This window comes from Canis lupus, chromosome 37 (genome assembly GCF_003254725.2).
Source record: "Canis lupus dingo isolate Sandy chromosome 37, ASM325472v2, whole genome shotgun sequence".
Classification (NCBI taxonomy): Eukaryota; Metazoa; Chordata; class Mammalia; order Carnivora; family Canidae; genus Canis; species Canis lupus.
In genome coordinates, this window is record NC_064279.1 from 2,854,182 (window position 1) to 2,880,612 (window position 26,431).

The window sequence follows — 26,431 nt, forward strand, 5'->3', positions numbered from 1 at the left end:
CCTAGCCAAAAGCCAACTGATTCAGCATCCAGTCAGCCTTGCTGCTGGTTTCATTCTGACCTTGTAATTTATTTCTGAGATCTAGACGCTTGTCTCGGCCCCTCGTAACCAGGGCTTGGCTTTCTACACGGGTTCCGGCAAGCGGGTATCTATCCAGCCTCTTGCCCGTATCTGTCTCTGTTTTCCTGATAACCAGGTCCCCGATAACCGACGTTCTGCTTTGCCCTTGTCCTGTTCCCTTTTTAACTGAGGTTCTTTTTATCTGAAGACTGGGACTTCTGACCTACCGTTGAATCTTTCCGATGCCGCCAGCCTCGTCTCCATCTCCTCATTCCACCTGCCCTCACGCCTTAGATCTGAGCTTTTGCTAGGATACCTGGAGTGATGCTGCCTACCTGGACATTTTCCCACTGCCTGCTGTAGGCACCTCCCTTGTCACCAGCTCTAACCCTGCAGGTTTTGCATCACTACGTCTAAGCTGCCCGCAATCTGGCTCTCTTATTATTCCAGGCATGGCGGGAAAGAAATATGATTTTAATTGCATCTTTGGTTGAGTTGCTAATGTTAACACCTTGTGGTTACCTTCACCTCAGATCTTCACTGTGACCCTGCCACTCAAACCCTTCAAAACTCAGTTCTTCTTCGCAAAGTAAAATAATGGTGGAATCTACCCCTAGGGTTATTTTGATGGTAACCGAGAAGAAAAAGTATACAGATGGACCAAACCCAGAGTCAGTTTTTAGGTACTATTTATCTCATTTCTTAAATCTTTGCATTTGCAAAGTGAACTATGTTACTTAAGGATGATCACTGAAGAGAGACTAGGGCAATGGAAATTCTTAAGAAAGAATTAGGAACCCATGTGAATTTTTTAAAAGTAAAATAATTGACACAAGATAATTAACAAAACTGTTAACCACAGATGTGGTCACCAGCAAACATTAAAAGTGGGATATTTAAAGGATACCTTTCCTATCTATGTGTTTTAATATATAATGACTATGATAAAATGGAGCCTAAAGCATTTAGGGAGCAAAATGATTCTTTGAGTCAGTCGATTATTTTAGAGCAGTGTTTCATGGCCATTTGGGGAGTTTTAGATAAGTAAAAATTTAAGCCCTACTTCTCTGAAATTCTGACCCATTGATTTTGGAGTGGAACTAAAAAATTAGTGTGTTTAAAAAATTTCCAAAGTGGTTCTGATGATCAGCTGGGTTTGGGAACCATATGTTCATTAGCCATTAAGATGCCCAAGATGTTCTTAGGAAAATATGGATTTACCTCAGGATGGTTAAACCAGTATGTAAACTCTTAACTGGCTGCTAGCTGCCCATTGGTGAGAAATATTTGACAGGTACAGAAATGCCACTGATGTCTGCCTTTGTTAAAGGGTGGCTATTTTACAGGGCTATGATCTTTACCTGCAAGCACCTGATTAATTTACCCTAAGAACTCCAGTTGCTCCCTTGGAATCCTTAAAAATCCCTAAAATGTTTCAAGTGCAGACTGTTTCACTCTTGCCAAAATTATCTTGCTTTCAGCTTTTTCTGCTTGTCCCTTAGATGAATTGTTCCCTCCACTCACAAAAGTTTGATTAAAATTATTTTTTTCTCCCTCAAACTCTACTGAAACATAATTGACACATAACTGTATGAATTTGAGGTGTACAACGTGTTGATTTAATGTGCTTATATATCGCAATAGGATTACCACCATAGTGCTAACTAACAATCCCAACACATCACATAATTACTATTTCTTTTTTTTTTTTTTTTTTGTGGGGAGAACATTTAGGATTTAATCTTAGTCAACTTGATCAAAATGATCATTAACTCTAGACGGGGATCCCTGGGTGGCTTAGTGGTTTAGAGCCTGCCTTTGGCCCAGGGAGTGATCCTGGAGTCCTGGGATCGAGTCCCAGGTCAGGCCCCCTGCATGGAGCCTGCTTCTCCCTCTGCCTGTGTCTCTGCCTCTCTCTCTCTCTCTCTCTCTCTCTGTCTATCATAAATAAATGAATAAATAAATCTTAAAAAAAAACTCTCCTCTAGACAAACATAGTCTGCATAATGAAGAAAGCAAAGGGCACTTGGCTGTTTTCCTGAAAGATACGTGCGTAAAGTGAGGTGTGTAAACGAAGGGGAATGCAGCCTCTTTCCACCATCATGCCACAAAGACCTCAGTCTGAACTCTGGGTTGTTCCCTTTGGGTATGATGAGGGCAGAACCAATACCCAGGGATGCCCAGAACACTAACATTTTGGGACTCATGCACAATAATAAATGTTATTCATTATTTGTTCAGAATACCTTTACAGACGCTGAGTATGGCTCAGATGAAGGAAGAAGCTGATCCTAGAAATAAGCCCAGAAGTCATTCCTTCCTTTACCACCTTCCCAAATCAGCTCTGGGTGTGCATCAGCATACACTCTTAAATAAATCCTCTGCAGGGACCCAGAGTCACCATCTTAGAAAGCAGACAGCAACCATCCATTGTTTATTGAGCACGGTTGTTGAGAGATCTCTGATGCGTATGATGTTTCCATCGCTTAACGTCGACAGTATTTGGGGGTCTAAGTGGTATCTTAAATGTATCTCATCAAGTAATGCTCTTAGCACTTGCATGGTTAGTCCAGCTCTTAATTCAGCTTCAGAAATTCCTTACTGTTATTATGGCCCTCCTTATCCCCCCTTAGGAACTGGATAAGACAAAATGGTGAAAACGTCTTTTATGAGATGGTTGGTGGAGTAAAAAGAAGTTAGTTCTTGCTATACCGTTTGTTTAAAGAATAAGAAGAACACGTTACCAGACATCCTCGGCATCTTCATCACATTCTGCACCAAATTGGCAAATGTCACAGGTTGAAGTCTCCTTCTGACTGGTTTCTCCTGAGCCTTCATGAACTGGAATAAGGAAGAAAGTAAACCAGAAGCATTCAGGTAAGTATGCTCAATACCAGCACTCTAAGACTATTCTGGACCAAAGCTGCCTCTTTTCTGACAGACCTGTTTGCTTTTGGGTCCTCAAAGAACGTCTCATTCACCTCCTCTCTTCCCTCAATTTAAGGAAAACACTGGCAATAATATGCCGCCCATTAGGATGTAGTAAACACTTCAGCTTTTTACAAGCGGAATGAAACAACGAACAAGAGGGTTTACTGGATTTATCAAAAAAGCTTGGTTAATAAATAGACCATATGAAAGGGTTATTAATTAAAAGGGATTTAGACTGTTACTTGCCTAGAGGAAACATCTAGTGCTTACTTTATAAACAATATTTAGCATTTTCTCTTTCCTAAGTTATAGATTTTTTTCATTCTAAAGCTTTTTTTTTTTTTTAATTAAAAGAAATTTAGATGGGCAGTCCCGACTTGTCAGATATGTCTTCTTTGTTTTTCCTCAAGGTGTTTAGTACTTAAAAGGAAAATATATTGATGTTAAGTTTTTAGAAAACAGCTTTCAGTTGGTTTATAATTTCTTGAATTTTATATAAATATTGCACAGAGCCTAACATAGTGATATCCTCTAGGACAGTTGTGAATGTATATTTTATTTTAAAAATACGCTTTCTCACTGATGATGATTATGGATATTGGCCTTTTTTTCTCCCGTAAATTACAAGTATGGAAATAAGCAATGTATAACTTGATTATAAAATTAACTTTTCAAAATCAGCACATAATAGTGTAAGTTGTGAAAATCTGAGCACCACTTTTGAGAGGATAGATGACTATTTACCCAACTAAGAAATATGCAGTTGAAAGTAAAAACAGTTTTGGTTATAGATGAAAAATTGCAGCAACCTAACTACTATATAGATAATTTTATTCTGTGGACAGATCATATACTTAAAAACAGATGTTTAAATCAAGAGGATCTTTAAAAAGTGTACTTCTGCCAAAGGTTAGGTATTTTCAATAGAAAGAGAACATAAGCAATTAAATATGACATTGGCTCCAATCTTTATGAACCCTAAAAACATCTTTAATAAGGACACATGCATTAATATGCGCCCTGAAACTAACAAATCCAGTCCTACTTACTTTGTCTTAATATGATATTTCCCTCATTGCTTCTTTGTCTATTATTACCTACAAAAGTAGAGGCCTTACTCTTTGGTTTTCTTTATTTTACTGCTTTGCAGACAAGCAATTTGATTCACACACACACACACACACACACACACACACACACAAGGCAGAAAGACATCTAGGAGAGTTCTCTGTTTTATAGTTTTTCCAGGAAAGATAGAAATAGTTTTTCTGAAGCAATTCTTTTCTCCCTGTTCTTGATGGTTTGCACTTCCGTTTCAAAAAAGTCACGATTTAAACAGATCAACCTCAATTGCAGAAGTATAGATGGTCTAGTTTTAGATTTGGAAGTCTTCAGAAAAAGGCGCACCTCCCCAGAACGAAGAAGGCGTTTCAGCCTTTGAAAGAACAGACCACACTTCTTACGCACTCTATGACTTTAACACAGGCAGGACGGTTAGAGTGGGCCACGGGGACGAGAAGGAAGCTCGGCCTCTCCTCGGGGGACACGGAGCAGCTGCGGCCTCTTTATTACTTTCTTATTATTAATGCAACACAGAAGCTGCTAATGGGGGAGAGCCTTTTAGTGTGAGCAAGATTAGCAGCTTCCAGACTGAAACTGGCCACCACTCAGGAAGTACGACCTACGCCTGGCCAAGGTCCTTAATGAGCCCCCCTAGTCCCTTAAAGGCCGCTCCCTGCTCTCCTGCAGGAGATCCTCGGTCAGGGACCTGCTGGAAGCAACCTGGAGGGGGGGTTGTGCTCCCCCAGCACAACTAATCCATTTCCACGGGAAGTCACAGTACATTTCTGTAGATGGACAGTTATTGGCAGAATGAAGATGTTTGCAAATTCTCCCATAAGGGGGAAAAGCGGCAAATTCAGAAGTAGCAGCAGCAGCAGGGCCTCCATCAGTACACATCCTGGGAAGTCATCCACGATGAAAACCAAAATCAAGTCCTTCCATGAACCTGAAGCACAGGCTTGCCCCTTCTTTGTTTGTTTTTGTTTAAAGATGTTATTAATTTGCCAGACAGAGAGAGAGGGAGCGAGCACAGCAGGGGGAGCGGCAGGTGGAGCGGGTGAGGAGAGCAGCAGGCTCCCCGCTCAGTGGGGCTCGAGGACTGGGAGCAGGACCCAAGCTGAAGGCAGACACTTAACCCACTGAGCCACCCCCCGATTCCAGGCTTGCACCTTCGAGATAAACAGATCAGGCCATTTTCATCTCACCAAGTTGACTAGTGGTTCTTAATGGGGCTCAGTAACTCTGGTAAATTTTGTTTGTTCATTTATTTATAGTTTTGTTTTTTCTTTTTTTGGTATAACTGCTCTGGGATATCCTCAGAGATACTGAATTTGTAACTTTGATGCTTGGATATGTATATTCTTAAAAAAGGGACCATCCCTGTGTAAGACCTAAGGAGCCCCTCTCCGCCCTAAGGAGCCCTGGAAGGCCCCGGCGGCCCCCGGCATCTCTGTGCAGGCCCGGGGACGGCTTCCAGGCGCCGAGCACCCGGGCGTGTGATCAGGAGGCAGATTCTGATCCAGTTGGGGTCAGGGGTGCCCGAGGTCACGCCGCTCCAGGAGCAGCAGGTCCGCAGACCACGATCGGGGGAGCAAGGAGCGACCACGGTCTGCAAACCACAAGTGGCCACTTATTAGTGGGTCGAGAAGCAGAGTTAGTGGGTCCCTCACCAGAGTTTCTGTAGACACGAAACAATATACTAGAACAGAAAACGCCGAGTGCACCTCCTTTAGCAAGTACAGGCCTTATTTCATGACACTGCTTTAGCTACCCGTATGTCCATCCACACAGAGCTGCGACATAAATTCCATTTCTTACTAAAGGTCACAGTCATAAAAGCTTGAAAACCACTGATGTAGCCCACGGAAGATGCTCGGTAAGTGCGTATTGATAATCGGACTGTGTTTTCTTCTCGTTCTTTCTATATTACCAGAAATGAGAAGGGTCACTTCTTAATCACTTGTGTTCACCCACTGATTATTCGGGAATAAAATTCATTTATCCTAAAGTAGTATTTCCGCTACGTGTTTGCATTTGAATCCTTTCATTTTGGGGAAGTAAAATCATTATTTCCCTTTATCGTATAGAAACTTAGATCTCAGCAGGTGACTGAGGGAAATGTGACGGGTGAAGGACGGAGAGCTCCTGAAAGCCTGTTTTATCAACTGTGCTGCCCGATGGTTAGGACGGATTTAATCCTTTAGGATTCTGCATTGGGAGATTCTAAGAGATAATCAAATTACTTCCCTCTCAATGCTCTTTGCCCCATCGGTTTCATCGGGAGGTCACCGAAGTTCTTTTACTTCCACCTTATTCTGGACCCATCTGGGTGTTCAGACTGGACGTGCCAGCATGAAGAACGTGTGCCCTGTTCTCTCCCTGACCCACCAGAGTGGCTCCGGGGTCTCTTAGAACATCCTAACCTGTGTTAGGTTGTTTGTGAAAACACAGTGAAATATAATGTACAGCTATTCAACGCCACTTACTTTGCTAAAAATTGCAGTAGAATTTATATTTGAAATGCTCAGATCTTAAGTCTATTTTTCAATTTGGAAGAATGCATTTCAGGACAAGGAACAAGTCTACCTCCCAGAGGGCTCCTCTGTGCTCCGTCCCAGCCATGGTCTTATTTTTTGTCACCACTGATTTGTTTTCATTATTTTAGAAATCACATCAATGGAATCCCACAATGTTGAGTTATTGTGCCCAATGGTTTTTGAGATGAACTCAAGTGGTTGTGCGTATCAGTAGTTTATTTCTCTTAACTGCTTGATAGTCAAAGGAATGAATATGTAACAGCCTATTTATTCATTTTCTTGTTGAAAGACATGATTGTTTTTAGTTATTAGCCGGAAATAATAACTGTGTATTTATTAATAAAGCATCCATAAACATTCTTGTAGGATACTTTTTGTGCATATTAGCTTTTATATCTCTTGGACAAATACCTAGCAGTGGTATAACTGGGTTTTTCAAGGTAAAAATTATACTTGTTTCTCTTTTTATTCTCGAGTTGTAGGAATTTTTAATATATGTTGGGTATCAATTTCTGTCAGATGTGAAAGCTGTCAGGTTATGTGAAGTAGAAGTTGAGGTTCTGTCTGTTTTTCCCCTATGAACATGATTTTTCTCCCTTGACCTATGAATGTAGTGAAATATGTTGATTGATTTTCCTTTGTTAAGTCAACCTCTCATTCTTGGGATAAGTCAAACTTAATCATGGCATATAATCCTTTTATGTAACGCTGAATTGCATTTGACAATATTTTGTTCAATTTTTAAAAATCTATGTTCATAAGATAGACTGGCTGTAATTTTCCTTATATTGTTTTTGTTTGGTCTTAGTATCAAGACTTAAAATTGTCTCATGATATGAGCTGGAAGTGTGCCTATTTCCTTTATTTTATGAGAGAGTTTGAGTATGATAGTATGATTTGATTTCTTTATTTAAGGCTGTTTAAATGTTCTATTTTATTGATTTCTGATTGATTATTGATTTTTATAATTTCCTTTGTGCCATATGCCTAAAGTTTAATTTATTATTTTTCTAGTTTCTTAAAATGAAAGCTTGATTTTATGCCTTTCTCATTTCTAAGACAGTCATTTAAATCTAAAAACTTTCTTCTAAAGACCAGTTTAGCTGCAACCCACAAATATGGATAAATTGTGTTTCCATGTGTTCATGTTCAAAATACACATTATAATACCCTTTGAGGTTTTGTTTCTCTGATCCATTGATTTTTGTTTCTCTGATCCAACTATCCATTGATAGTTTAGTAAGTAGGTTTTTAACTTCCAACTATTTGAGGGTTTTCCAAGTTATATTACTTTTATTTATGTTTAGTAACTCTATCATGGATGAAGAACATATTCTGTTTAATTTAAATCCTTTGAAATTTATTGAGGATTGTTTTATGGCTCAGAACCTGGTCTATCTTTTTGAATATTTCATATGCATCTTTGAAGTTGTAACCTCTTTTGAGGAGTGAGTTTCTATAAATGTTAATGAATTTAAGTTGATGGTTAGTATTGTGCACATCATCCATCACTATACTGAGCTTTTGTTTCATTGTTCTATCTTCTCCGGAGAAAGGAGTGTTAAAATCTCTCTCAATGACTGTAAAATTGTTTCCAGTTCTCTTTTGCTTTTGTTCTTTTGTTTTGTCCTGTATTTAGAAGCTTTGATATTAGATGTATAAACATTTAATAGTCTAGTGTCTTCTTAAAGAAGTGACCCTTTTATCATTATGAAATGCCCCTTTTAATCTCTGGTAACACTATTCATCTTGAAGTCAACTTTGTTCAGATCTTTAGCCACACCAGCTTTTTATTTGCTTATTGTTTCTATCCACTTACACCCAACGTGTTAACATGTTTAAAGAGCATTTCTTGAAAACAATATAGAGATGGATCTTGATCTTTTTTTTTTTTTTTTTTTTTTTTTTAATCCAACCTGAATACGTCTGCATTTAATCAGGGCATTTAGTCCATTCACTTTAATGCAATTAGTGATATGTTTGGTTGTAAGTCTACCATCTTGGTGCTTGATTCATATTTGGCCAATCTTTTTGGGTTCCTCTCTTTTCTTTCTGTTTTGTTTTGCTTTGGTGAGTCAAATATTCTATTTAATTCATTTGATTTTATTTCTCTTATTTTTTTGGTTATACTTTTTATGTTATTATTTTGGTGGTTGCTTTAAGAATGACAATATCCATCTTTATTGCTTCATGAACAGTTTAGGAACTTTATGATAATATATTTTTGACTATTACTGGTCATATTTTACATTTTTATTGTCATATATCATGCTTCTACCTATGCTGCCAAATTCACATTCCTTTTTAAAATTAGTTTGACTTTACACTGCTGTCCTACTCGGTTTGGTTAATTTCTATGGCAAAAGCCAGAGATTTCAGTACTAATAAAGACTCATGCCTGTCATTGTTAAATGACTGACCTCTGACATGCATTTGCCCTAACTTTTCAAACTTACTTATAGTCTCACATTCTCCATGGAAGATAGTATTGGGTTATGAAACTTATCATAGACTGTTTAATTTTTTCCCATTATTTTTCTACCCTGTTCAAGAAAAGGACCATATATTCCTTTCCATAGCCATGTTTTCATTGAGTTCCATAATATCATTGTTGGTCTTGTGACTTGCTTTTGCCATTGAAATGTGAATGGAAATGAGAAGCTATATAAAAGTCATCATGTGGATTTCTACTTTCTTGCTCTTTCCCTTTGCATGAGAAAAAATTCATATTTCAGAATAGAAGTGGTTCCTTTAACCAAGCCCAGAATGAAATGATATTCTGAGCAGAACCACAGTTGAGAGTAAGACATGAGAACAAGAATTATGCCACTGATGCTATAAGCCTCTGAGATTTTCAAGTCATTTGTAACCATAGCTTTACTTACGGAAAGATGACTACTAAGATGTCAATAATGCTATTAATAAATTCTAAGGAAAATTTTTTTCACACAATTTTCTACATCTCAGATTTTGGTTGTATTACTTACGTACACAACCCTAGATCTACTTTTAATTCTCCCCAAATCTGCCTTCAAACTTTTTACTATTTATTTTCTATACTAGCATATATTCTGCAATTGTTAAGGCAGGTTTCTTTTTTTCATTTTTTCCACAACATAGCAGTACCCATCCCAGTCTATGCATGATTCCCATGTTCTCACCATGTAGCTCTCTAGTGTATTTCTTTGACAGATATATAAAGTGACTCATTTAAGTTAAGCGTAGCATAAACATTAAATATAATATAAACATGTATGAATAGAAACCTCCACATGCATCAAATCTGAAATAAAATAGGCAGTCCCTAAAACACCAGATTGTATCGACAAAAAGAAGGAAACTTCTAAGCTTAAATATGACCCATATATATACTGGTTCTAAACTTAAATTATTCTAAAATTGAAAAATAATACACAAATTTTATGTAGAACTTAATCTGATTTTGTTTCAAAATCTTGAATGCATTTTTTTTTCTATTTTATAGCTAGTATCAATCTAGTATTCAGTGTTCTTTCTTTTCTTTTGTTCTTTCTTTTCTAAATGGGTAGAATGACAAAGTAATTCTTGGCAGACTTAATTTTTTTCCACTTTGTTTACATACGAAAAGACTTATCAGTGATAACATTCAATATATTTATTGTAACTAAAATTACTTTGATCACCAAATTATAAAGATTTTATTTATTTATTTGACAGAGAGAGAAGGAGCACAAGGAAGGGGAGTGGCAGGCAGAGGGAGAGGGAGCAGCAGCCTCCCTGCAGCAGGCTTCTTGTGGGGCTCCATCCCAGGACCCTGGGATCATGACCTGAGCTGAAGGCAGATGCTTAACTGACTGAGCCACCCAGGCACCCCAATCATCAAATTATAAACAGTAATTTTTTTCAAATATAAACAACATTGTTTTCATTCTGAGTAATTTGCATAGCTTACTATTTCATTATCACCAAAAGGCTGAACTTTATTTTCCAATGAAGGAAACATTTCCCTTAGTAGAAAGAAATTTTAAATCAAAACTCTCCATGTACTTTGATTGGTACAACTTGTCTATTTTGCCTTTTATATGCCAGTTTACCGCTCATGTGCCTTTCCCACATATAAGTTGAATTTAAATGATGGGAGTTGCTAACAGTTCCTAGAGACTCAGACAGTTCCAAGCTGTGGTTTTTTGAGCCATAGTCATGTTCTCTTTTACACTTTCCAATATTTCCCTAGAAACCTCAGTAGGATTTTAAAGAAAAATAAGAATAAGAAATATTTTCCTTTTATTCATATTATAATGTGAGGATATTTGTTATATGAATAATAATTACACCATTACATCATATTATGGAAATGCTAGAGCAAAAGAAGTAGCATTTTGGTCTGCTGTTTATAAAACTAACACAGATTGTGTATATGTATCAGTGCCACAATGCAGTAAGATGTGTTCAGATTTTAGGGAGGAAATCCATTATTTCTGCTTCATTTTAATTAAAAGATGTACAATTCTACTGATAATTTTGAATTTTTAAGTGATTTAGATGCCAAAAACTAAAGGAAGGCTGAAATTACAGTTACACATAATGATTTAAAATTCTAAAAAACACATGAAAATCTAAGAACCAAGTTCATGACTGAGTAAATGTAATCTTACATTAAGCACTCCAGAGAAGAGATCATTACAGAAAATTTAATTTTTCATAATTAAACTAGTTTGCCAAAGCTTGACAAAGCTTCTTTAGAAATCACACGTAATTTATGTGCTGCACAACTAAAAAATAATTTAAGAGATTAATATGATGCTACTATGTTGAGGCACAATTCTATGGCCATCATTGAAATCTGACTGATTTTATTCAGTCCCTCCTGACCTAGAACCAAAGATACTTGGTTGATTAGGAAAAAGAAGCAACAGAGAAATACAATAAGGAAAGAAGAGATGAGAGAAGGGAGGATAAGAGGAAGAAAAGAAGAAAAATGAAAAGGAAAAATGCTTATTTAGTTTGATATCATGCATGCCAGAACTGATAGGGGCAAGTTACTATGCCAGACTTCAGGAAACTCTATCAGATCAATCATCCCATAGTTATAAACAAAAATACTTTTATTCTTCTCAATATATTTAATTTTAATTATTTTATGCAAATTCACATGAATAATTTAAATTTGTTTCTTATTAAATGCCTAAAAGATGAGAAATTTATTTTTCACCTATAAATTAGAAACACTGGCTTGGGCTAAATGAGCTACTGTGGAGCATGGTGAATACTAAATCCCATGAGAGGAGACTGAGAACAGATTAGGTGGTGAGTGGAAACTGCAAACGCGGGGGACAGTCTTGTACAGAGCTGCTGACGAGGCAACACAGAGCGGGGCATCTGTGGGATAAGGATGTAGAGTCAAGAAAGGGATTTTTCTGTAGTCGAGGCATCACCGTGTGCTGACAGGAATGACGGATGGAGAGGAGCAAGTGTATGTGTGAGAGAAGGAGGACAATCAGACAACGGTCCTGAGAAGGGATGGATTTTCATGCAGGTGTAGTGGTTGGTCTCAGAGGTGGGGACACGTCTTCCCCTCCAGGAGGGATAGCAGAGTATGTGGGTGCAGATGTACGGACGAGGGGACCCTGGAAAGGGAAAGATGAAGCAGATCTCCTCTGGTTGTCTTCATAGCCTCCACTGTGTCTTTACTTAAAAGAAAGGCCAGCGGTTGACAGGACGTGTTAAGAAAGGAGAAAAGGTGGGGGCCCCGGGGTGGCTCAGTGGTTGAGCCTCTGTCCTTGGGGGTCCTGGGATCAAGTCCCATGTCGGGCTCCCTGCGTGGAGCCTGCTTCGCCCTCTGCCTGTGTCTCTGCCTCTCTGTCTCTCTCATGAATAAATAAATAATCTTTAAATTTAAAAAAAGGAAGAAAGGAGAGAAGGTGAAATACTGTAGGAGAGTGAATGCAAATGAAGACCGAAGGCTTTTTAAGTCTTTCTTATACTAATTTGTTGCTTTCCAATTCTGTGCTCAATTCTTCCAATTGGCAAATCTCTGATGAATAAAGATATATCTTTATTAACTTTCACTTCTGTATGTCTTTAGTACATGACATTTGGTATTGATAACTTAAAGGCATTTTGTGATGTTGAAAGTTTCCTTTGCATCATCAGATAAAGGTTAACTGGGCAAAAGGGTTAACTCTAACCTAACTAATACTTGTTTTGGTAAAGGGGCTTCACAGTTTGGTAGCGTTTTACATGCCATGTCTACTCCCCAAATATTTTCTCTTTGCATCACCACTGAGCTAGTTGAGATCCACATCATGCCACGCTGAGACTTCTAACTACAGGACCTCCGTACTTGCAAACTTGCCTCTCTTAAATAGATCTCCCACGTATCTTTTTGAAATGCAAATCTGATTATACCATTTAACAACACTGAAAATGACTTGAAGGAACCTAAAGGCAGTTGCATGGTATACGGAATCCAGGCCTAGGGCTGAGACAGCTGGATTTGGTTTGCCTGGATCCCCAGGTTGCTTATTTGTTAAACGAGAAGCCTGCCCTGTTGAGTTTACAGGTCAGGGTGAAGATGAAATGGGAGGGTGTGTGAAAGCATTTTTCACCCTCTAACTTGCTCTGCCACCCTAAGGGGTTGACATTAAGAAAGTGTTACAGGTGAAAAGGTCATTAGGTTCTTTGAAGGATATTTAAGGCCTAACATCACCAACACGAAGTTCTGGCCGTTGTAAGTGGACCTGGACTGATGTCGAAGTAGGAGTCTTTGTGGGAGCGGGGAAAGAAGAATCTCAAACAAATAGCAAAATAGAGAAATAAGAATATTGAGAAAATCAGAGAGGAAGTCTTGCACCAAAACATCCTCATTCAGTTTCTTCTATTAAGGAGTAAAAAGGATGCAGGAAAGTGCAGGTGACAAGTGGAAGGGAAGTCCCTGAAAGATATGCTCAGAAAATACCAGAGCTCCAGGGCTTTCTGTCCTTAGAAACAGAGATCTTAGAACAAAGAAAGCACTAAAGTGATATTTTCTTTCTTTTTTATATTGATGAACATAAGACTTCAATAGGGCTTTATCTATTTTTCCCCACCTAATCTACGATGGGCCTTAGTTTTCACTGAAAGCCTGAAAAACATATTCCATCTGGTTCTGACTTCCAAGTCCAAATGAGACTTAAAAATGAAATTTATAAAGATCAAGACTTGTTTAAATATATAGCATATTGATATAAATAGGCCAGTGAAATAAAAGAGCAGCAGTAATAATAGAGCCAGTTCTAAGAGGTCACAGCATTTCATAAAGTTGGTAGTTAAAGCAATAAAGCAATAATTTTTCTGAATTGCCCATAATATTTTCCAGCCTAGTTTTGCCATCGAAGGTCCAGCCTTTAATTTTGGGAATCACAAACACTAAAATAATAGGAAAATGTCAGGCTGGAATTCAGTGTTTGTGATTAGCTTGTGATTAGGTCGGTCTTGAACTGGATCTAGCAACACGTCTTCCAGCACACTCATTTGTTCTATACTGAGAGTCCTTGTTCCGTTTCTACAATTTCCCTTCTTCCTATGGGCTCTAGTTGGTGGAGTCTGGTTACTCTTGAGATTTCTTTATCCAGTTGACAGCTGTCTTTCAAGTTCTCATTTCAAATCTGTAGCTTACTGCTGACTCCCTAGTCATCTTGAAAACCTCTCTTGTGATGCTCTATTTTGGAATCAGCCCCTGGTAGCAGCCAGGTAAGGCAGGCCTCACTATCCTGTTTCACTCCCTCCCAGCAAAAGTACTTTCACATATTTTATTTTATTTCAAGTCAACATAAACAAATGAAAACGAGAAAAAAAAATATATCCTCAAAAGTTTAAGGTTAAAAAGGTCAGAATCATCCAATTTGAGGTGTGAAAGAAGACATGAACGTCTTCAACAAAATGGAAAAAAAAACACAAAACAAAATAAAACCCACAAAATGGTCTAAGAAAGCTAAATGCTGGAATAGGTTAGAAATTGACTTCAAACCAATCAATATGTCTACTTACGGAACCATTAGCTCAGTCTGAATCTGCCAAGTGGAAAGAATGAATAAATGTGGAAAGGACAACTAGACTTCTTAAAAAAATTGCACGGAATTTAGAGGAAATTTTACTGCCATTAGATTGCCAGAGATATCCAGAGATAAATGGAAAACGATAAAAATTTTAAAATTAACAATATTCTATTCAGGATTTCATAATGAGACCAATTTTCTCAACTCCAGGTTTTTAAACTCAGACTACTTTCATTTATAGTTTCATCAAGATTCACGAACTTTTTTATTTTTGAACACCTTACACCTGTATTGTAAGATAATTGAAACTAAATTAGTTTCCTTGTTTTTGCAGATTTGGGGAAAATATCTTGTTTTAGGAAAATTTGCTGTTTGCCTAAACCATGAAGATTTAGGTTTAATAAGGACTGCAGCTTATTACTTTTGTTTAAGTTTTGTTTTCATAATTATAGTATCAAAAACATGTATGCTGCTGAGTGAAGTCAGTCAGTTGGTGAAGGACAAACATTATATGTTCTCATTCATTTGGGGAATATAAATAATAGTGAAAGGGAATATAAGGGAAGGGAGAAGAAATGTGAGGGAAATATCAGAAAGGGAGACAGAACATAAAGACTCCTAACTCTGGGAAACGAACTAGGGGTGGTGGAAGGGGAGGAGGGCGGGGGGTGGGAGTGAATGGGTGACGGGCACTGGGGGTTATTCTGTATGTTAGTAAATTGAACACCAATAAAAAATAAAAAAAAACATGTATGCTAAAATTATCAGGTATAAAAATATGATTTTACTTTGTGAATAAATAAAAACACATTGGTAAATATAATAGACCCAAGAAGGAAACATGTTAGAAGGGCAACCCATTTGTATTATAATATCAAGAGTTACACTGAGGTGGAATTAATAACAAAATTCTGTTTTTAAGCCATATTTTTGCAGAGCTTTACTATTATTCATTTAAGATTGTAGTTTCAGTTTAGAAGTCAATGAAACTTTTTTTTTTTTTTTTCAATGAAGCATTTCTAATGACTATGAAATACTGGTCAATAAGCAAACCTCAATGATACATATTATATTTAAAAATATGAATCTTTTTTCTTTTTAGGATTTTATTTATTTATTCATGAGAGACACAGAGAGAGGCAGAGACATAGGCAGTGGCAGAAGCAGGCTCCTGCAGGGATCCCGATGAGGGACTTGATCCCAGCACCCCAGGGTCATGACCTGAGCCAAAGGGAGATGCTCAACCACAGAACCACTCGGGTGCCCTTAAAAATATAAATCTTGATTATGTTACAACTCTGCTTAGTTTAAAGGTTTCCTTTACCTTTAGGATAAAAACCCAGTCCTTACCACTATATTTAAAGTCTTTTATGAATTACCACCAGCCTATCACTCCAGCTTCATCTCTAAGTTCCTGGCTCACTCCTCATGCTATAGCTGTACCTGCCAACTGGCTGGGATTTACACACGCAGTTTCCACTGTCTAATGGGTGATTCTGATTCGAACTTGGAAGACTCAGCTGTAGCGCCACACTGTTCAGGGAAGATGCCCTCACTCTCCTCCCTTGTTCTTTACCCCCAGGCTGTGTTCTTTACCCCAAGCTCTTGGTTTGTGCTCCCAACACCTTCTTTGTCCTTATCACATTGTGGAAGTAGAGTTACTTTCCTGATTCTCCCAGTAGTCCTGGGAGTTTTTCAAGGTCAAATCATATACCTTATTTGCTTTTATGTCTATTTTTAGCACAGGACTTGGGAGATGATAAGAAGCAGTGGTCAGAGGGGGGCAGAAGTCCAGAATTTGAGGCCTTTGTGTTGTAGCAGTCCCAGGCAATGACAAGGTGTGACCATATTTCCAGTCAGCTCAAAGGGAGTTGAGCAGTCTGAGGAACTATGGGGCCAATATTGAGAAGAAATAGAAGACAGACTCTGTGGTAGTTACATGTTGTCCAAAAAATGTTTGGTACAGGGCAAGATGACCTTTCCTCAGGTGTTAGTAGGCCCTGGAACCAGTTCTGGCTAATGACTTGTTGAGTGGCAGTGACTGCTGGTTGAGGATCTTATCTACCATTGAAGAGCACCGAGAAGGGCAGGAATGGAGGCCCAATGAGGAGGCCATGGCACAAGGACAGCAAAAAACTGATAGATGTGGCACAGAATTTGGAGAGAGAGTGGAAAAGATCTACTGATGGGTTAGGTGCAAGCATGAAATCAACATTCAAGAGAGCTGCTCCATCTGTCAGGTCCTTGAGTGGCTGCCATGGGCAGAGTCCTCTCCCAGCACCTCACCCAGTTAACCTGTAGTAAACACGTATTGAGAATAAAAAAATAAACCTTGGTTCTTTTAAGCCAGTAAGTTCTAGGAGATGTTTGTTTCTACTGCATACCCTTGCATAAGCCAGCATAACTTGAACGTGTCAGAAGATGAGGCGAAGAAACACGAGTGCAATCTGTTCCATTGTGTTGGTTTCACCAACTCCCAGTTACCCTGGAACAGACTATACGAAAGTGAGCCAAGCACTGATTCATTGAGGACAATGGCAGTGATGTGGGGTTCAGCAGCTCATTCCTAAAGTATGGGAAAGGGTGGTATCGGCAAAAAGCACGAGTTCCGAAGAAGCAACAGTTTATTGAGTGATTATGCCAGCTTTCCTTGATGATGGTTTGAAGATGAAAGTATGAAGACAGAAATATATGGCCGCTTCCTAGCTTTATATGGGAAGGTAGGGAAGTAAATAAGGTTTGGGGGGTTATTATGCTGTCACTGGGGAGAATATACAAAAAATTATTGAAACACTTAAGAAAACTTAGCCTCACTCTTTCACTAGAGCTAATAGTTACAAAAAAGGGGGGGGCAAGGATATACTAAGTTCCTATACCCTTAAACAGGCCCCATTTTATTTTCACCAGGCATATAGGAAATATTTCCTACTAATTACTGGCATTTTAAAAGCTATGCTTACATGCATGCTTCTAATGCCTTAAAACCCTTTGACGTAAAGGTCAGATTGCAGCTGATTCGGGGTATCCCCAAATGGAAAACATTTTTTTCCCTATCTCAAAATGCATTCTGCTTCCTGCCCAATTTCATACCCACAAAACATTCTGTACTGTTGCTTTCATTTTCCCCAATGCTGCTTGGATTTCTTCATGCATATTCGTATTTTTAGATCAGATAAAATGAATAGAAGTTTCTTTCCCTGAAAAATATGGAGTTTGATTCAAAGAAAATGTTAATTAAACGAAATACTTAAAGTCTTGTGAAATATTGACATGTAGCAACTAATTTTGTCTCTATACTCAACTGCTTTCCCTTTGTGCATCTCAAGCACCGTTCTTATGGAATTATGTAGCTGTGCAAGCACCGGTATTGGCAGCATTTTTAAATGCAAGAGAAGGGGGATGGAGGAGGGATTTAAATGTACTAAACACCATCTCTTTCAAAATACGCCTAAATATGAGTTAGAACTCAGGGGCTTATCGTATCTTTACTGCGTTATATTCATTTTTAAGAAAAACCACCTCCAGATAGAAATCCTTTCCACCAACACAAATCAAATGCAGGTATCAAATGAAGAGGACTCCTCCTGCGTTGTAAAATTCCGTGTCAGAAACATGGGCTGTCTTTCATGACAACAGCTTCATACCTCCTCGGCTCCCACACTGCCTGACAAGCAGGTCACAGGGAAGGTTGTAAACCACATTCTTTTGCCTAAAAAGTGATTTCAAAAAAAAAAAAAAAAAAAACATGTACTTTAGCTTTACTCTTAAGAGGGTCAGATGGTTGAGGCAGTGATTTGCTTGTGTACAGATGAGCTGGTGCAAAGGGATGGAAAAACATGCAGGTGAAGAATTTCTAAATGCGGAAGGTGTCTTTGAAAGCCAGCCTCTATCATGTATCAGCCACACCTGCCAGAGACACAGAGCAAGGTGAGCGGACCGTAAGCCGCACAGTCTTCTTAGTGAAGAGAGATCTGTGGGTCGGATACAACAGCCAAGACTGTCAATTTTATAGTATATGTTCTTAAAAGTGGCTTTCACATCAGTTTTAATGCAACTGGGAAAGATTTCAACATTTTTTTTTTTAAAGACAAATTACTTGGCTTTTTCTCTTCTTAAAAAGCCCAAGACTATATATGTTAAACAGCCACATTAGACTGGAAGTAAAATTAAGAAGCCAGTTGTTGCATTCTTGGTGCATAGAAATGTACATTAAAAAAAAAACGACGAGTTTGTTTAGTGCATCTGTTAAATGATACAATATCCATATCTATGATTACTCCAGAGATCAAATTAAGAACATTCCTCATTTGTTGGTTGGTCCCTAAGGAAAATACAGGAAAACAAATGCTAATCAAAAGATTAATGGGCTTCTCAATGTATAATACATTAACTACCCCTTCAAACCTTTGGGAAGCAAAATAAAAATTAAAAAAAAAATGTTGTCTGACATCTTCTTGGTAATTATTGCACTGTTTTAAGGTCCTTGTCAATATGAATTTGACTAAGTCTGGGAGTTTTCTGAATATTCGTATAGCCATCTAGATAGAAACATCATACATAGAAATGTTCCTTATTCCAGAACAGATGAACCTCCCAGTGGTGAAAGATTTACGTATCTCTGAAGGTTTCTTACACCCAGCAACATAACTCTCTGATGGTTCAGTGCCTGAAAGAGTGGGCTGAGATCACTCACCAAATAAATCAAATAGTTGGCTGGCTACAAGAGTGGGAGCCTATAGTAATCCTTTGCTTTCAGACATCAGATCTTTCCCCTACTAAGTCAGTAGAGAAGTTAACAGTTCTCTGGCGTACCCAACCCCGAATATCGACCTGCCTCACGTTGCTGCTGATAATTCTGAGACCGACTTAGGCAACAACTATATCTGGTGTTAACATTTCAAACCACAAATCCCGAATCCTTGCTATCTGGAAGGAAAAGGTGGTGGCGAGAAGGCTGGAAATGTACTTTGTTTCATCTCTAAACACCTTGAAGGAATCTTACTGAAACACAGAAAATCCACTTCAGGGGGGTGATCTTAAAATATTCTATAAACATTTATTGAATGATGATAAAACCATGTTTTATGTAACTTTTTGGTTAACATTTGACTAAAAGCAGCATTTTACATTACTACAGTAAAAAGGAGTCTTTAAAAAACTAGAAATCAGGTGCTGTAGGATCCCATCGTTCAATACGGTTGCCAGCAGCCCCCGTAGCTGCTTAAATTTATGGTAAATTAAAACGAAATAAAATAAACAAAAAATCCAGCGTCTCAGTTGCACTTGCTCTGTTTCAAGAAATAAGTGCAACATGTGGCTAGTGATGACTTCTACTGGACAGGACAGATGCAAAACATTTCTAGCAACACAGAAAGTTCTCCTGGACAGTGCTGCCCAAAAAGATGTACTCAGATACAGCAGATGATTGTATTCATGAATGTTTTGTTTTAGAGCCTTTCAACCTATATAATAAAATAAGAAATGGAACTACTGCCATTTTCGTCTTCCCACGAGCTGAAGACCACATCTTACCCCGACGCATACGTGTGCGGTATGACTATGTGTGTCACTTTTGATGTATGTCCCTCGGTAAATAGACACAATAGAAATTCTTAATGAACAAAGCTTTGTTTTTTCTTACCGTATCTCAGGTGCTCAAAACATAGCTATTTTCTAGTTTAGTCTCTGAACGTGCTGATGAGGGGCATCAGTATCAGTGTCAAGCTCAACAGATTAGAACTAGCACGATTGAGCGAATGTGGTTTTAATGGGTATGTTTTGTTCCTCTGTCCAAGGCTCTGCCCACCAACCTGCAATTATATTTATAATTTGGATTAGTGTGCCTACCTCATACACCGAGATTAATTATCGTGCCTGGAGTACAGCACCGGTATAGACACACTGCTTAGCACAGATCCTTGGAAAAAATGTTTCTTTTTCATGGGGACCTAATTCTTCCATGTATAAACTTAGCCATGTGAGTTTAAACCAAGACAACATGGGAGCCTTGAGCAGTATATTATTTGTAATAGGACAGGCTTGATTTTTGTTGGCTAAAAACTTCCTACAGAAGAATTATCTTCCCAACTGACATCAACAGGCTTTTCATTACTAGCAGTTTGAGGAGGGAGATTAAAGCAAAATGAAAGCATATAGAGATTTAATTCTGTGTTCACATCTAGAAGCAGTGATAAGCTGTGGATCTGCCATTACCTTGATATTGTAGAGATAAATGGGTATCTGAATAAATAGAAGCCTCTGGTTTCTGCAGCTGCCACTAACATATCTCACCCTAATTGCAAAATACTTCTTTTTGCAAACACTAGAAAACACACTGAGGAAGCTAACCTCAGCTGGTAAAGAGGAGATTTTCAATCGCTAAGTTTTCTAAATTAATTCAGTGTGAGAGATACCAAGGATGTCATTTTATCCTTTATACTTTTCACTTTGTATTCTGTGTGTGAGGAAGGAAAGAACTACTTCTATGGTTTCTCTGTGGGTAAGAACTGTTTTATTTTGCTCTGTGCCCTACTACTCACATGGTGAGGCACTTAGGAAATATTTATGAACAGAAGAAGGAATAGGTTTGGCTGAGACAAGAAAAAGTTCAATTTTTAAGTTTACTATTTACAGGTAGGTATTTATAGTTATAATATTTCTTTGCTCAAATATATGTCTACATATTACTTTCTTACATTTGAGAAAATAAGTGTGTATCACTGTCCCTCCCACACACCCTCCCTTCCTTCTCTCTCTCCCCAAGTCCTTCTCTTCCTCCTCTATTGTCAACGGGAGTTTTAGATAATCAATCACATTCCCTCCCGATCGTGAAAGTCTGAACCACAAAAATATCTTCTTGTTTATTTACTTAAAAATATGATGACATTGAGAAATTAGGCCAAAACCAGATATTGAATTTTTAATTTAATGATATCACCCATTTCTCTAGTCATTTATTCCACCAACTTTTACTGAACACCTTCTATCTGGTAGTAATGGGGGTAGAGTAGTGAGCTAACTAATGTTCCTGTCATCGTGGAAATTAAACTATTGTGAGGACTTTTGAAAACATTTTTGAATAATTTAGGACTGCACACATTCTCTTCTGGAAATGAGTGAGTTCATTTGCTCAGTTAGTCCAACTCATCTCCCTTACCTCACTACTACAACCACTTTCACAAGAGAGTGAAACCAAAGGAGCCAGTTTTGCAGAACCGAACATTGATATTGTGGAATCTGGGCTCTGGAGGGGCCCCCCACAGATTGTGAAATGGCATGTGGGTGAGCAGGGAGCAGCCGGTGAGCCAAAAAGTGCACAGAAAAGGCCTCGGTGTACAGATAGGCTAGGAGTGAGCATCAAGCTCAAGGCTCAGTCTTCTGACCACACGCCATCCCTCACGATTCTCCAAAAAGGGCAATCCAAGCTTCAGTTTGACCCTTTTCCCACTCTTTTTCTTTCTTAGAGAAATTTGGTTTCAGAAAATGATATCTAAATGATAATGTGTCATTGTGCTGATGAGTAGGATTACAATGCTTGAGACAGATAGACACAAGCAAGAAAGGCAGCTAGATGGCAGATCAAAGGCATTTCTTGACCAGAAGATGGAAAATAGCAGTTGGGAGTTTTAGCAAATGCACTTAAGAATCTAGAGGAGCTTCTCAGGCATTTATTAGAAGCTAATTCAAACCCGGAGGAGGGTTATGGAAGACTTTGTGAAAAGCACCTCTTAACTGACCAACTGTCAATTTAGCAAAGGAGAAAATGCCTCAAGTACTCCATTATGATGATGATCAAATAAACGGACTTTGATTACTATAATAATGGTAGAATAATTTATAAAAAATCTCTGGTTTTAGATATGAAAAGAATTCATAACTGGTGATCATCTGTAAAACCTACTGCGGAAAACTACAAGTATAATTGCCCAGTGATGCCAATTTATTTTTTCCTTTCTCAAACTTTTCAGGTGATCTAATATAATGAGGAATAATAATCATTAAGGTTTGATCATGCTAATATGATTTTCTGGATGGCTTATTAACCTTCCAAGGATGTCTTTATTCTATTTCTTGATCATTAGATCAGGCAATAATTAGGGCAAGAATGAGGAATGCCAATTATATAATGATATGTGAGGAGATGCAGAATGGTATCCTGGATATTCAGACTTAGGTTTCAAGTTTGGCTACATTCATGTATAAACACACACACACAAGCACAACTTGCTGATTTCTAATAAGAAAGAGATTGTTTATTATTATTTATTTATTTATTTATTTATTTATTTATTTATTTATTTGATGGAGAGAAAGCACAAGCAGGGGAGTGGCAGACAGAGGGAGAGGGAGAAGCGGGATTACTGATCAGCAGGGAGCTCCATCCCAGGACCCTGGGATCATGACCAAAGCTGAAGACAGATGTTTAACCAGCTGAGCTACCCAGGCGCCCCAACAAAACATATATTTTAAAATATGATTCAAGTATTTTTCCCTAAACTGAATCTGGTCCCATGTGTGTGAGCTCCAGAAAATACAGCCGCGAGTAAACAGCCTCTATTTAACAGGTCCACACAAAGTTCTCTCACCTTAATTTGTACTGAACTAAAGTCTTTTAGGAACAGCAATACGTTCCAATTATGACTACATGTAAACACTCATAAGAAAAGAATGATTATTCCACAAGGGTGGTTGATTTTAGAAAGACAATGGAATTACTGAGGAATGATGGGCACTGGTATCATGGGATCTAAGCTCAACTCCAGGTAAACTCTGTACTACATAGGCCTTTGTGCAGTCACTGAAGCTCTCTGAGCCTTTGTTCTATCACCTGCAAAGTGGGGATAACAGCAATTATTGCAGGGATGTTACAAGATTGGATGCAACATACCTACAGATCCTGATATATACTCAGACTTTTAATAAGTGGTAGAAAATCTTATCCTTTACCCTTCTGAATGGGGAGCTATTTCTTTACTGAATTAATTTACTGGATCTGGACAAAGATATTTATATTCAAATCTAGTCTTTTGTGTTTCCTGTCATCCGAAATAATTCCAGTTGTTGGATTTGGACATGAATGGAGAGTAAGAATCCTTAAAAACACCATTTTACCATGGATGTTAAAGATATACTGCAGTAGTGCTTTTGATATGAATCAGGAAAATTTGCAATTTATCACTGCAGATTCTCTATGTCTATATTGCAAATTATTTGTGGTGACTTCAGGAATAGGGCCTTCACTAGATCTTTCTCACTGTTTCGGCTCAATCTCACCTCCTACAAGCTGACAATTATATTCTATGTAGTGTCAGCTTATAAATAAAGAAAACATCACAAACTTGACAACAAAGTGCACTCTATAATCTACTATGGTTTGAGGACTCTCCCAGCCCTATCCTGCTTCCTCTGCATTTTATCTTTCACTTCTCCAATAAACTTTTTGCACTCCTAAATTCGTCTTGGTGTCTACTTCCCAGAGGACCAAACTGACACATATGGTACTAGAGTTTTAGCAGGGCATGTGGAAATCTACGTAGAGACTTCATTTGCCAGCCCGTCTTATGCCTAGATATGGCCAGATGGCTAAATTCTTGGCAACGGAATATGGCTGAAACTGATGTACAGAACTACTGCTTTAATTCCTTAAGAGGAAATTGCTTGCCTTCTACTTCTGTTGTTTTCCTTTCCCTGAAAGTTGGTACATTGATGCGCACTGATCAAGCTTCTAATATGCAGGATATTTCCTTAAGGTAGGGCTCAGAAAACTGCTGCCCACAGGCAAAAGCTGCCCTGTGGACTGTTTTGTATGATCTGTAAGCTAAAAATGGTTTTTCACATTGTTAAAGCATTGCTAAAAGAATAAAAAGGAGCAGGTCTATATGACAGAGACCATAGAGAGCCGACCACCCTAAAATAGTTACTATCTGACCCTTTATGGGAAAAGATTGCTGACCTCTGGTTTAGAGGACTGCAGATGAGTAAGTTAGGGAAAAACCAGGTCTCTGAATGACCATGTGGAGCAAAGCTGCCTATCTGTCCTGCAGACCCAGGATGTACTGTTAGAGCAAAATAAGCATCTTTGTCTTCTGAGCCACTGTATTATGGTGTCTTGCTCTGATGGCAATAGATCCTAGCTAATACACGTACAAATAAATAAAAGGTTAAAGATTAAAATGACTTTCCTTTTCTCCCCAAATTTTATATAACTCAGCCACTTCTTCCTCTGAGCTTTGACCAGTTTTTTAAAAAATAATTTCTTGGGGCACCTGGGTGGCTCAGTTGGTTAAGCTTCTGCCTTAGGCTCAGGTCATGACCCAGGGGTCCTGGAATGGAGCCGCGTATCAGGCTCCTTGCTCAGTGGGGAGACCGCCTCTCCCTCTGACCCTCCTCCCCCACTCCTGAGCACACACTTTCTCTCTTCTCTTGTCAAATAAATAAAATCTTCAAAAAAAAAATGAATTCTTCAGTTGTTCAGTAGTTTTTAAAAGCCTAAAGTATTTCTATAATGTTTGTTACTTATATATCATGTTGCACAAATACCACCTAAGAAGACAGAAAAATATGTAAACTTGAGATGTCATAATAAGTATAAAGTCTAATGTTACTAACTTCCTTTAATTCAAAATGTCTTACCATTATTTCTAGAACTGGCCTCTACCTTACAAAAAAACAAGGTGATGATAGTGATGTAATTGAGGTTGGGGGAACAAAGATAATTTTACAAATGGCTAAACAATGATTGCATATGCAACAGGGTAATTTATTATAAACATAGGGTCTATTAACTCACATCAATTAGACTATATTATGACAAAATCATTTACCATCATAGAGGTTTTCTACAGTCAGTTATTCAGGAGCTTATGCAGCAAACATTTTTTGTACACTTTTATGAGTCTTGTATTGAGGTAGAGAAAGTAACTCATTTTGTTTTTTTCCAGATATATAGCAACTGCACAAATTTTATATGTATCAATTTAAATGACCATTTTTGCTGCTCCCTAATTTTCTTTTTGGATAGCAATAAAGAATTGAACTATATAATCTCTTTGCCAAACTCTAAATGTGTCCTCATTTAGGGTACTGTTTTATATACTCAAAAGCTTACTTGCTTGCCAAATTCTTATCTGCTTCCCATTCCACAAAATGCTTTGCAAAATATTTCATCAAATAGGTATGATATTTACAAGCAAATCTTTTTAAAAAATCCTATATTTTATAATTTTACTTGTGCTACCTAAATAAAATATATATATATATTTTTAAAAATCACCAGTCATTGCAGTGATATTTAGAAAGATGATAAAGGAATGTTGTAAGAACAAGTGAATTTTGTTATGACAGCCGATGAAGAATGCAAAAAAAGCTTCTTGTGATAGGTATTTTCAGATGCAATACTGGGAGCTAATTCAAAACATCTAAAGTACTGGAACAGTAAAGTGGAACTCTGCTCTAGCAGTCTCTTGGTGCATAGCTTATTGGTTTACCACAAATCTGCAGAAAATGCAGTATACTTCATAATTTAGTCTTGCAGCTTTCTCTGAAAAATGTCTTTGCAAAGAACCTTGTCTACTCTAATACTAAGCCTATAAAGACAGGGCATAAAAATATGTTTTGCTCCTAAGCAGTCTGAGGTTTTGTTTAATTAGCAAACTTCACCCTAAAGAGGCATAAGATGGAAGTCATTTCTTTCTAGTCTTATTAATTTTAGTTTAATAAAGATAGAACAATCAGCTGGATGATATTCCAATTTATTAAATTCATATACCTGAAATTTAATTTCTACTGAATTAACTGTAATAAAATATCAAGCATTCTTTTCCAAAG

The 26,431-nt window shown here is 37.8% G+C and overlaps 1 protein-coding gene across 1 annotated transcript in view; it reads right to left on the reverse strand.

Moving 5' to 3' along the window:
• Positions 1-26,431, reverse strand: part of TMEFF2 (transmembrane protein with EGF like and two follistatin like domains 2) — a 222,131-nt gene that overhangs the window by 89,892 nt on the left and 105,808 nt on the right. The window contains exon 5 of the mRNA XM_025441502.3: positions 2,805-2,901. Coding sequence (XP_025297287.1) covers positions 2,805-2,901 — 97 coding nt within the window. The remainder of the gene's footprint in view (positions 1-2,804; positions 2,902-26,431) is intronic.